Here is an 11509-nt window from a genome sequence, read left to right on the forward strand (position 1 = left end):
ACTTCAAAAGTTCAAACATGTCTTTAAATGTGAATTATGCTTACATTTGTTTTCCCCTTTTGTGCATCATTCGTAGAACATGATCATCATCTGGGTGCATACACAGTACGAACATAATCATTTGCAAGCAGTAAAGGGGAAAAAGTCTTTCAAATAGTTAGCTTTACTTCCGATCTACAGTTGATCTGTACGCCAATGACGCAACGGGTCATCTAGTCTTTATTATGAATGGTGGTTGCCACGGATCTCTGGCTAGATATATTCCTCTGTTTACAAACTGACCTCGCGTGGAGGCCGTGGGCGTGATCTAGTCTAGGGTTTATTATTTTTTCTTCTCCCCCTTCGATTGATTGTTGTCCAATGCCTTATATACTAGCGCAGATAGGATTAAATAAGGGTGTCCGGGACGTGTACTTGGCTGACGAGCCGTACAACCTAGTGCCTAGGGCTTCTTGTCGGGTCTGCATCTCTCTCACGGATCCGGGTACCTTGGCTTCCTCCGCATGTTGGATTCCCGAGGTTGCCTTCCTTGTGTTGGGTTACACCTTTGGGGTAGCTATCTCAAGGTCCTTGAGCCTTAGCCTCGTTAATACTAGAGCTATATAAGGGGCAAGAAGGGCACAATAGAAGGGTATATGCCCCTTTCTACCTAGTTTTAACATACTACATCATGGAGATCGATTTTCCATACTTTTTTCTATCGGTGAAATCTTTAAGATGGGAATGGCTCCGACGCACAGATGAGTCTAGGCCTTGGCAAGGCCTCAATTTGACCGCGGACAAAAAAGTGGATCAAGCCTTTGGGAGCCTAGTTAAATGGAAAGTTGGCTCGGGAGACAAGACCCTGTTTTGGAAAGATCGATGGATACACGGTGCAACAATCAAAGAGATTGCTCCATTGGTGGTGGCAAAGGTGTGGACACAAGTAGCAAACAGGAGACTTGTGCGGGATGCGATGAACATGCATAAGTGGATGGACGACCTTGTAGGAAGCCTTTGCACTGAGGGCTTCATCCAGTTCATCGGGCTATGGGAGATCCTCATGGAGGTCCAGCTGGATGATCAGATGGAGGACCACCCCATCTGGGCTTGGAATGCATCAGGCGTGTATACTGCCTCTTCGGCGTATAAGATGCTGTGTGAGGGAGGCACTAGATTCCACTCCTTTGGGGCCATATGGAAGTGTTGGGCACCTCTTGCGTGCAAGATTTTCATGTGGCTCGCAGTGCAATATCGACTGTGGACATCAGACGAGAGAACCAGGCACGGTCTGCAAGACCAAATCTCAAAATGCTACATGTGTGACCAAGAGGAGGACACGGTTGATCATATTTTGCTGCAATGCGTCTTCTCGCGGCAAGTGTGGTTCCGTTGCATCGATAGGATGGGTTTGACGGCGGATCTATGCCCTACTAACAACTCTAGTCTGGCGCAGTGGTGGACAGGAGGTAGAAAACGGATAGATAAGCAATCTCGGAAAGGTTTTGACACTTTCGTGATGCTAATCTGCTGGACGCTATGGAAGCAAAGGAACGCAAGGGTTTTTGGCAACAGAATGATCAAGAACGAGTGGGATACGGTGGACATGATCTTTGATGATTTCAAGACCTGGGCAAAAGCAGGAGCGTTTGGAGGACAACCAGTCATAGAGTAGTCGAGTAGACCTAGGGAGTGGTGTGGAGGGTTGGTTAGGGTCGACCTGTGACTCCTAACTAGCACAGGTGTAATCTCTTGTACATATACTTCTCCCTTCTATAAAGCTAAGGTACGCTTTTGGCGTACCCTCGAAAAAAAAGAAATCTTCATCATAACTCATCGAGTTTCCCTGACTCGACAGGTATCCATTGACATTGTAATTGTCGATATCCTAGATATATAAGAGAAAGAGCAAGGCATGAAGTAGGGCTTTTGCACACCTTGTGAGCCTGAGCCTAAGTAAATAGTTTGTCTCTTCTGTGTTCTAAATCCTGACGTGACGTCCACTCGACTATAAATTATGCTCCACGAAAAAAAGACTACAAATTCTGCGTACTAGCTCTAGTACCATTGTTAGGACCCGGCGAAAACCCCTCAACATGTTGGTTTACTCACAGCTCATAAACATGTTACCATGCATACACCAGATGGGCCATAATTTGCAATTAAGACGTAGCACTTAAAATTGCGGAGTAATTAAGAGGCAATTAAAGTAGAAGTAACTAGAGGGTAATATTTCAATTAAAAATTTAAGCCCTTGGATCTAGAGAGTAAAAGTTGTAAATTTATGTATGTCAAAGTTGGTTTGATCAAACTCTAACACGTATTTTTTATACTAACTCCCATATATAGAGGATGTTTTGACGTCCATGAGAAATAAAAACGTAAATTTGAAATAGAAATTTAATCCAGTTGTATAAAAACAATTAGACAAGGTCCACCTCAGCCTGCTCTTCCTTTTTAGAAATAGCATGGTTTTTTCTTGTTAGCTAAATCAACATGCTTTTGTTGCGTGTACACCAAGAACTAGTAACAACATTCCAAAACACTTGGATGGACATTAGCTGATGAAGTCTAGACTAATCCATCAAAATGCCGTTCTAGAACTCCAAATTGCAGAACCTGAAGCAAATCCAACCTCCCACGCCCATGAAATTTCAGCAAAAAGCCGTTCGAAACCAGGGATATTTCCCAATCAAAAGAATGCCATCCCATGTGGCAACGTCTGGTGGCCAGGAAGCCTTTGTCCGCCTACTGGATAAGAAAGATCACATCCCTCCCTTCCCAGACGAGCAATAGCCTTTCCTCGCACCTGCCCCTGGCAATTACCCTTTTGCCCTCCCCGGCGGTGTCGACCATCCGCCGCCGTATCCCGTGAGCGAGCCGGTGGTAGCCCGAAGACTCTCCCATGGCGGCCATATCGTCGCTTCCGTTCGCTGCACTGCGCCGAGCGGCCGACTGGAGGCCGTCGACGGCGACTCCCGCGGTGAGCGTCTCCGGTGGCGTCATGCTCAACGCGAGGGCTCGCCGGGGCTCACGTTCGGTGGTGCGCTGCGTCGCCACTGCCGGTGGTGAGTTTGGTCGCGCTCTGTCTCTCGTATGGTTGCTTGTGGCCTGGCAGACGCCGTAGTTCCCCACCCTTCTGCATCCAGCTCGCCATGGGGCGCCGCTCGAGCTAGGCAGCGCCGATGGCGCTGCTGCGGCGACCGACGGGCATCGTACTTGGTACGAACTGATACACGGTGCCGCTGAGCTGCAAGCTAGTCACTTTGAGCGGGGTAATATGAAACCCTGCTCCGTCCCTGCTCCCATCCCAAACCCTTGTTTCGTTTGAGCGGGGTAATATGGCACCGCTCCATCCCAGTCCTATCCCGAACCGTCGTTTCGTTTGAGTGGGGTGCCGGGCGTCCTGAACTCCGAAGCTTTGAGTAACCATACTTTGTTACCATTTGGTCAGCACGCCTTATACGAATTTAGCATGTAATTGTTCAATTTTTCACACCACCGGGCACTGGTTATCCTGTGATTCTTTTTGCGATAATCACCTTTTGAACTCATTTTGTACAAGTACCATCTAGTTATAGTTCCTGTTGTGCATTCGAGGTAATACGTCAACCTGACAAAAATAATTACAAATGGTTATTTCCCCTTACGCTACTCATGTAATTGAAATTCAGTCTCATTTCCTGAGAATTAGCTATAGAATATTAACGGTAAAGGCCCTCCCTCCATTTAATTACAGGTTTAATCTGGATGCTACTATCAAGAGAGTATGTAAAGCACTACTGGAAACTAATCGAGCGATGCAAACTAAGACATTGAACGGTTCAACTAAACCAATTGGTAGCAATTCTGTTGCAGAATGAACCAGCAGAGCAAGTTTACAGTGTCTGAGTTAGTGTGGCACCTTGTTATTAAATTTAATGGATGCTTATTCGTTAAGCTGGTGAGGTCTCAATTGGTGAAGGCACCGACCTGTGCTTTTCATGGTCTCAGTAACGTCTTGCACATGCAGTCTATGACTCCATGAGTTTGCCAGCGGCTAATGCTTTTACTTGTTTATTTTAGACCGAATAAAAAACTTTTGTGGAGTTTCAGTTTACTAGCAAAGTTTAGATATTTTCTGTTAACCGGCGAGGCCTCTACATGGGGCTGCAAGGACTGGAAGGTCATGCTGCTAAGCTCTTTAATCCTAACAATTGTCGATTTTGGATTGGTTTCTGTGATGAACTGATGATTAGCGTTTCAGTCTGTTAATAGGGTGTTTGTGCTACAAATCCCTTAATTTATCCACCATTTGTGCCTGTGCTAAAAACTATACATGCCTTGTGCAAAAAAAGTTTAGGGTCAACTGTTGGAAGGCTGAAGATTTTTGTTAGTTGAATTATGGGTATCAGTCCAACTTTCTTGCTGCCGGGACTTGGTAACATGTAGCAACTACGATGCAGCCTGAAGCGTTTTGAACGTGTATAAAATGCACATGGTGTGATTATATACACAAGAGAAGCTTAATCATGTGAATTATAACCAAATAAAGGATCTTTTTCTGACCTTTTTATCTGCTCTGAATCTTTTGCAGATATCCCACCTACTGTGGCAGATACAAAGATGAACTTCCTGAAGTCATACAAACGTCCTATTCCAAGCATTTACAGTACAGTCCTACAAGAACTTTTGGTGCAGCAACATCTGATGAGATACAAAAGTACCTATCAGTATGATCCTGTGTTTGCTCTTGGATTTGTCACTGTCTATGACCAGCTTATGGAAGGGTACCCCAGCACCGAGGACAGGGATGCCATCTTCAAGTCATACGTAACGGCGTTAAATGAAGATCCTGAGACATACAGGTGCATATCAGAACTCATATAAATGGCTTTGAACCAGTGACATGCTACATCTTTATCTTTATATTAGATTGTACTTTTTTCCATGTTCATATCCTGAATCCTCAAATTAATTTTCATAACTATTGGTACAAGTGGGATTGTTTTAATTCTCTTCTGTTAATTTTATGCATGAGTATATCTATTACCCCTCAACTCTTTTATGTTAATCAACCCTTATTTTTTTCTTAGAGAGGTTTTATTAACTTATGCACCTTGTTGCTTCTGTTAAAATTTCCCAGTTTACACTAGTTATTGCTTACGTGTTTGTATGCTTGGGTCACTAGTTAGTCTGCTTCCTTGGCACCAAAATCTCATGTGTTATTTGGTACTTGTTTGTTTGATTGTTGGCATTAATAAAAGTTTTTTCCTCTGTTAGCAATTTTCTTGTTTCAAACAAATGTTAAGAGTTTTTACTTCTCTGTTTAGGGCTGATGCACAAAGGATGGAAGAGTGGGCACGCTCACAAAATGGTAACTTGTTAGTTGAATTTTCTTCCAGAGATGGGGAAATAGAGTCCATTCTGAAAGATATATCAGAAAGGGCCCAGGGTAAGGGAAACTTCAGCTACAGCCGGTTCTTTGCTGTTGGCTTGTTCCGTTTGCTTGAGCTCTCAAATGCGACGGAGCCAACCGTACTGGACAAGGTTGTTCTTGCCATTATTTATTTTGTTTGCACATTTCCTTCTAGTTGTTACTTTTTTTCTTCCCAATTGTTTTTCCTTTTCCTATTATTGTTTGTTTCCTAATTTTTATTTTGAAAGGAATTGTTTTTCCCAGACTATTTTATTTTGTGAAGAACAATATTTTTCTAGAATTGGGCACGAAAATAGTGTGAGTGAAATGTCAATATTACCCATCTCTTCTTCACAAAACGATTAAGTTGCCTATTTCCCCTCCCCAAAGCAAGGCACTGAAGCACAATGAGTTAATTAATTACTATATATGCACACAAAAATTAAACAATATTACCCATCTTTTGAAAGGAGTAGCTTTTTTTTTAATGATCAGGAGCAAAGTAGGAACACAATGGCATTGATATAGGAGGACACATATTTTGAGAAAATGTGAACAGACTGAAAAGACATCTATGTTTTGAACGGGAGTGAAATTATTTGGATTTGTCAGATACGGACTGTACCTTCAAATTTGTCATGAATAATTGTTTCACATTTTTCTTTTTAGTTACTATATATGCACACAAAAATTAAACGATTTACATTGCTCTAGACTGCAAAATCTGAAACTTCATCTATTTTGGAACGTAGGGAGTAAACCAATTGAGGGGATGATTTGCATCTGATATTTAGAGCCTGTTCGGAAGCTCTCCCGACTCTCAACTCCGCTCCGCGCGAGGAGCCGGGTTCGAGCCGCTCCGCGCGATTGTGCTGGCGCTCCCTCCGCTCCGGGAGCTGCAGTTAGGGAGCGGAGGGGATCCGAACAGGCCTTAGTAACCAGAAGTGCTTTAGGATCACCGCGGTGTTCTTTCATTGCAAAGCATAGAACTACTAATCTTAATGTATTTACATAGCTTGCCTGCTGTATTGACCATCCCCAATATTGTTCAGGGATTGAGGTTGTAAATTATGCTGTTTTTTCTTGAGCTGAAATAGAAATAACACATTAGGGAATTCAACTATTCGACGCAAGTTGCTTGGTGGCGTGTCTCTATGTACACATTTAAATATTTCTATGGGCAGACCCATTGACGTTAGGCTTGTTGCTAGATTTTTTTTTTCAATCTCTACTTTCCACCGGTATGCTACACTCTTCTACTCAGCACAGTAAGGCAACCTTGTGACTACGTACTTCTCTATTTTGTGTCTCAAGTAGATCTATGCGAATGATAACTTGCCATTTCTGGTTGGTCTTAAGATGTCATTTACATTCTTGTGTTTCCTCTTCTCTCTTTACCCGTCTCTGAATGACCAGAGAAAAGAACAACTCTGCTAGCGTGGTAGCAGTAGCATTAAGGGTAATAATTGAAAAGCATCAGTGAGACATCTAGCATATACTGAAGTACATCAGACATTTCAGTGAAGCATTTATATACTGACTGATATAACAATAGATACTGACTTTTCTTCTTGCTCAATAGCTTTGTGCTGCTCTAAACATCAATAAAAAGAGCGTGGATAGAGACCTTGACGTTTACCGCAACTTACTCTCGAAATTGGTTCAAGCCAAGGAACTTCTCAAGGAATACATCGAGAGGTAATCTCTTATGCCAGTTTTACCGTGTAAGACTCTTATTCCAGTTAATTGGACTCAGCTAACTTGAATTCTCTTTGCAGGGAAAAGAAGAAGAGAGAGGAGAGATTGGAGACGCCCAAGCCGAATGAGGCTGTTGCAAAATTCGATGGAAGCGCTTATCCCTTGAAGCATTAACTCAACCTTTCCCCAGAGGACAGCTTGTCCGGATAACAGATATTAACAGTTATACACATCTGGATAGCGTTGAGAACTATCGGGGGCATCTTTGGCTGCTCTTCGCGCGAGTGTAGTACTCCGCCGTACAAAAAGATCCAGATTATTCGTAGTATTGAGTTTGGTATTTTGTAATTTCTCCTTGTCTGTGTTCGAATGGATCGTTTTCTTCACTTATTTGACAATATATGAAAGAGGTATCTGGTGATGAATGTTACTCACAAGATGAGAAAATTATATGTTTTTGTGAAAAAGAAATCAGTCTGACAGGTGCTGTTTATCTGAATCTGTGTGTACAAAGCTGAATGAAATTGCAAGTATCTGAGGTGGAAATCATCATAACAAATAGGGGTTTCGTCCCGCAAAACTTATCAATTAGCTCTAATTTTTTTTCATCACTTGCGTAAAATCAACATTATATTTGTACTATGCTATCTCTAAATTTTTTTCATCACTTGCCTAAAATCAACATTATATTTGTACTATGCTATCGTCCGCTAATAATAGATCATTTCATGCCGAATCATCAAAAGTACCCAAATAAAATGCAAGTACCAAAGAAAACCAGAGAATTTTACATGATGCCAGATAGATGTGTGAATGGCTTAAAACCTACCAGTAGTATTTCAAGCTATACGAAAAATACAAAGGGCGAGCTGCATGGTTTCCATGAAGGGCCAAAATGCATTTCTACAGTTATTACAGGACCAGAGCTGCCAAGGTCATTTTTACGCCATATCTTTCTGGCCCCACGCACCCTGAAGACCACAAATCACAAGCGCTCTGAAGCCCCAGCATCCAATCCGGGGTCTCCACGTGTCGCCTACGTCCAACGCAACCTCCCCCGTTCATAGGGCCATACAGATAAGACTCGGATAAGGCGGAGCCGGTCGCGCCCGTCAGATAGATCACAGTCGCCCTCGTCGCCGTCCGATGTGCCACGCCAGAGATAACACCGGGAATTTCTTATAAGCACCCTATTTGTACCCCGTGACGGCCACACACCACACAGCACAGCACCACCACCCGCCACCTCAACGCACGCAAAGGCCGAGGAGGACAAGCTAGGAGGAGCGAGCAGCCATGGCTTCGTCGGTGGCCGCCGCGGCGAGCGCGTTCCTCGGGACCCGGCTGGCGGACCCGGCGCCGCAGAACGGGCGCATCGTGGCGCGGTTCGGCTTCGGCAAGAAGAAGGCCCCGCCGAAGAAGGCCAAGGCGCCCCCGACCACCGACCGGCCGCTGTGGTTCCCCGGCGCGCAGGCGCCCGAGTACCTCGACGGGACGCTCGTCGGCGACTACGGCTTCGACCCCTTCGGCCTTGGGAAGCCCGCGGAGTACCTGCAGTACGACGTGGACTCCCTGGACCAGAACCTGGCCCAGAACCTGGCGGGCGAGATCATCGGCACCCGGTTCGAGGACGCCGACGTCAAGTCCACCCCGTTCCAGCCCTACGCCGAGGTGTTCGGCCTCCAGAGGTTCCGCGAGTGCGAGCTCATCCACGGTCGCTGGGCCATGCTCGCCACCCTCGGCGCCCTCACCGTCGAGTGGCTCACCGGCGTCACCTGGCAGGACGCCGGCAAGGTACGCAGCGTCGTCTCGATCTCATGCATGTATAGGACCTGAATATATACTGCAAGGCGAACGTACTGATCTGTGCAACGATGCTGGCAGGTGGAGCTGGTGGACGGGTCGTCGTACCTGGGGCAGCCGCTGCCGTTCACGCTCACCACGCTGATCTGGATCGAGGTGCTGGTGATCGGGTACATCGAGTTCCAGCGCAACGCGGAGCTGGACCCGGAGAGGAGGCTCTACCCCGGTGGCTCCTACTTCGACCCGCTGGGGCTCGCGGCGGACCCGGAGAAGAAGGAGACTCTGCAGCTGGCGGAGATCAAGCACGCCCGCCTCGCCATGGTCGCCTTCCTCGGCTTCGCCGTGCAGGCCGCCGCCACCGGCAAGGGGCCGCTCAACAACTGGGCCACCCACCTCAGCGACCCGCTGCACACCACCATCTTCGACACCTTGGGTTCCTCTTAAGTGGTCGGTGGTCGAGCAATTTCTGTCAGCTCAGCAGCAAAATGGACGAACGCGCGTCCGTGTAACGAACGTGCTTTGGTTTTGTATGACGAGTGATGGATGAGAGGGTATCGCAAAGATCCTTTGTTGATTAATGCAGGTCTGATCACATAGGAGAGCTGCTGGGACTTGGTGATTTGTAAAATATGAACCAATGGTAACTTAATGCATCCACTTGTACATCAATCTTGACCCAATCGTTTGTTTCGTTTTTCCGATTACAAAGATAGCATCCACGCAAGTGCAATCACACTACAGAATTGACCGGGACCGCCCTGCCACACTGCCACTGAGCTTGCTACCCCTTTGATCTCTACCACTGAATCTTCCCTAAAACCATGTATTTCTTTTTCCAGTTCACCTTCATGTTCCCCGGCATAGTATTCAATCTACACACTGCTATTCTTCAAGGATGAATCTGAAATCTTAGTATTTCAAGCAATGAAACAATTTCATAAGCACCTTTAAAAGCAATAAATCATATACATCATTTGCATAAGAAGTAAATGTTTCATCACATTGGAAAGGAAGGTGTGGAGCATTCATCATATATAGAGCGCATATTCCAAGCATACCATCATAATATTTTAACTTCCCTTTTTGAGGGGTACTAGCATCGAGCCAACCGCGTGGAGGGATTTCTTTCGCCCGTCCCCCGTGCCGCTCCCGCGAGCGGCCCGGCGGAACCCTAGATCACCGCCGCCGCTCCCCTTTCTCGCCTTCCTTCTCCCTCGCCGCCGCCAGGGGACACCGCCGGGCAAAGCCCGTGCGTGCGTCGGCGGCGGCGGGGCTCCCTCCCCCTCGCGAGGCTCCTGGGCGGCGCGGGACGGCCGGCCCTCGCGGCGGCGCTCGGCTCGGCGGCAGGTCGGGCCGCCGGCAGATCTGGGCGGGGCTCCCCTGCTTGGTGGCGCTGCGGCGCTGGCGGCGGCGTGGTCTGCGCGGGGCGGCGAGCACGCAGGCTCCTCCTCATCCCGATCTGATGGCGTCGCGGTGGCGCCGGCACTCGGGCGTGCGGCGGGGTCCGCGAGGGTGATCGGTGCGTGTCTTCCTCCCCGATCTGATGGCTCCACGGTGGTGCCAGTGCTCGGGCGGTTGGCTTCGGCAAGCGGTGGCGGGCGCTGGGCTCTCGGCGGCGCTCCGGCGTGTGCAGGCGGCAGCGGTCCCTGTGCGCGGTCGGCGGCTCCCTCTCTGACCCGGACAGCGCGGGGGATGGCGGCGGCCCGGCATGGCCGGCGATCTGGATGCGGTGGTGCCAGCGGCTCGCTGATCTGCCGGTACTCCAGGGTCTGCCTGGTGGTGCTGGTGGTGACGGCGGCCCGGGCACGAGAGTTGGATCCCTTCGAACTGATCTGGGTGAAAACTTGCCTTCGGCTCCTGCTAAGGCCGGCGGTGGCGGCGCTATCCGCGTCGTTCCCTTCTTGAAGGCATCACCGTGGAGAAGTTCAAGGCCACTCTCTGCTACCTCCGGGGGAAACCCCAGATCGGATGATCGGATGACGGCGGCGCTCTGGTGTCGTTCCTCCCTTGGGGGCGTCATTCTTGGAGGTACACACGTGATCGAGGGACCAGAGGACAGTTTCTTTAGTGGAGTGGTGCTTCATCCTACACACTGATGGCGATGGATCTTGACGGCGTGGCGCAGTGCAGATTCGGAGTTCGCTGTGGGAGGATGGACTCGCGCAGGAGGACGACGCTGTCGGGCGTCGTGGTGGCGTCGATGGCAGAGAGACCTGGCACGGTACATGCAACAGTACAACTCTGAAGATGGATTGGTGGCTGCGGCGGCCCCATACCCGGCAGGCGTCCTGGTTGAGGAGTGCGCCGGACTGGTAGGTGCCCCATACCCGGCAGGTATCCTGGTTGGGACCTCAGGTCTTAGATGTTTAGGTTTGGCTGCGATGTCTGTTTGGTATTAGGCCCAGACTATCTGCGTCCCTTCATCAATTGGATAGGTGTAGCGACAGTTGTTGCTTAGACGGTGGCTTTTAGTCTTGCTGTTGTACGGCTTTGTAAGGTCTTGTGAGAATAATTAATAAAGTGGCCATATGCATCGCCCAGATGCAGAGGCCGGGGGTCATCCTCCTTTTCTAAAAAAAACTTCTCTTTTTGAGTAAAGTGATAATCCTTAAAGTATTCACGTTGATCCAA

At 47.9% G+C, this 11509-nt stretch overlaps 2 protein-coding genes across 2 annotated transcripts; both read left to right on the forward strand.

The window, feature by feature from the left end:
• Nucleotides 1-2661: 2661 nt before the first annotated feature.
• Nucleotides 2662-7546, forward strand: LOC109764225 (protein THYLAKOID FORMATION1, chloroplastic). The gene is made up of 5 exons (XM_020323071.4): nucleotides 2662-3047; nucleotides 4556-4826; nucleotides 5292-5508; nucleotides 6960-7075; nucleotides 7156-7546. The coding sequence occupies exons 1-5, from the start codon at nucleotides 2885-2887 to the stop codon at nucleotides 7247-7249; spliced, it is 861 nt and encodes a 286-aa protein (XP_020178660.1). The 5' UTR covers nucleotides 2662-2884; the 3' UTR covers nucleotides 7250-7546.
• Nucleotides 7547-8030: 484 nt separating this feature from the next.
• On the forward strand, nucleotides 8031-9547 carry LOC109764224 (chlorophyll a-b binding protein CP29.2, chloroplastic). Its single transcript, XM_020323070.3, has 2 exons — nucleotides 8031-8869; nucleotides 8960-9547. Exons 1-2 carry the CDS (start codon nucleotides 8372-8374, stop codon nucleotides 9320-9322), a joined length of 861 nt encoding a protein of 286 aa, XP_020178659.1. The 5' UTR covers nucleotides 8031-8371; the 3' UTR covers nucleotides 9323-9547.
• The last annotated feature ends 1962 nt before the right edge of the window (nucleotides 9548-11509 follow it).

Source organism: Aegilops tauschii, chromosome 2 (assembly GCF_002575655.3).
Source record: "Aegilops tauschii subsp. strangulata cultivar AL8/78 chromosome 2, Aet v6.0, whole genome shotgun sequence".
NCBI classification, from domain to species: domain Eukaryota; kingdom Viridiplantae; phylum Streptophyta; class Magnoliopsida; order Poales; family Poaceae; genus Aegilops; species Aegilops tauschii.

What these genes read in the sequence shown, in the direction of transcription:
- LOC109764225 (XM_020323071.4), top strand. Translation starts at nt 2,885, where the DNA reads ATGGCGGCCATATCGTCGCTTCCGTTCGCTGCACTGCGCCGAGCGGCC. An exon ending in CTGCGTCGCCACTGCCGGTG is followed by an intron (nt 3,048 to 4,555) that starts GTGAGTTTGGTC and finishes AATCTTTTGCAG; the next exon opens with ATATCCCACCTACTGTGGCA. An exon ending in GAAGATCCTGAGACATACAG is followed by an intron (nt 4,827 to 5,291) that starts GTGCATATCAGA and finishes TTCTCTGTTTAG; the next exon opens with GGCTGATGCACAAAGGATGG.
- LOC109764224 (XM_020323070.3), top strand. Translation starts at nt 8,372, where the DNA reads ATGGCTTCGTCGGTGGCCGCCGCGGCGAGCGCGTTCCTCGGGACCCGG. An exon ending in CCTGGCAGGACGCCGGCAAG is followed by an intron (nt 8,870 to 8,959) that starts GTACGCAGCGTC and finishes CGATGCTGGCAG; the next exon opens with GTGGAGCTGGTGGACGGGTC.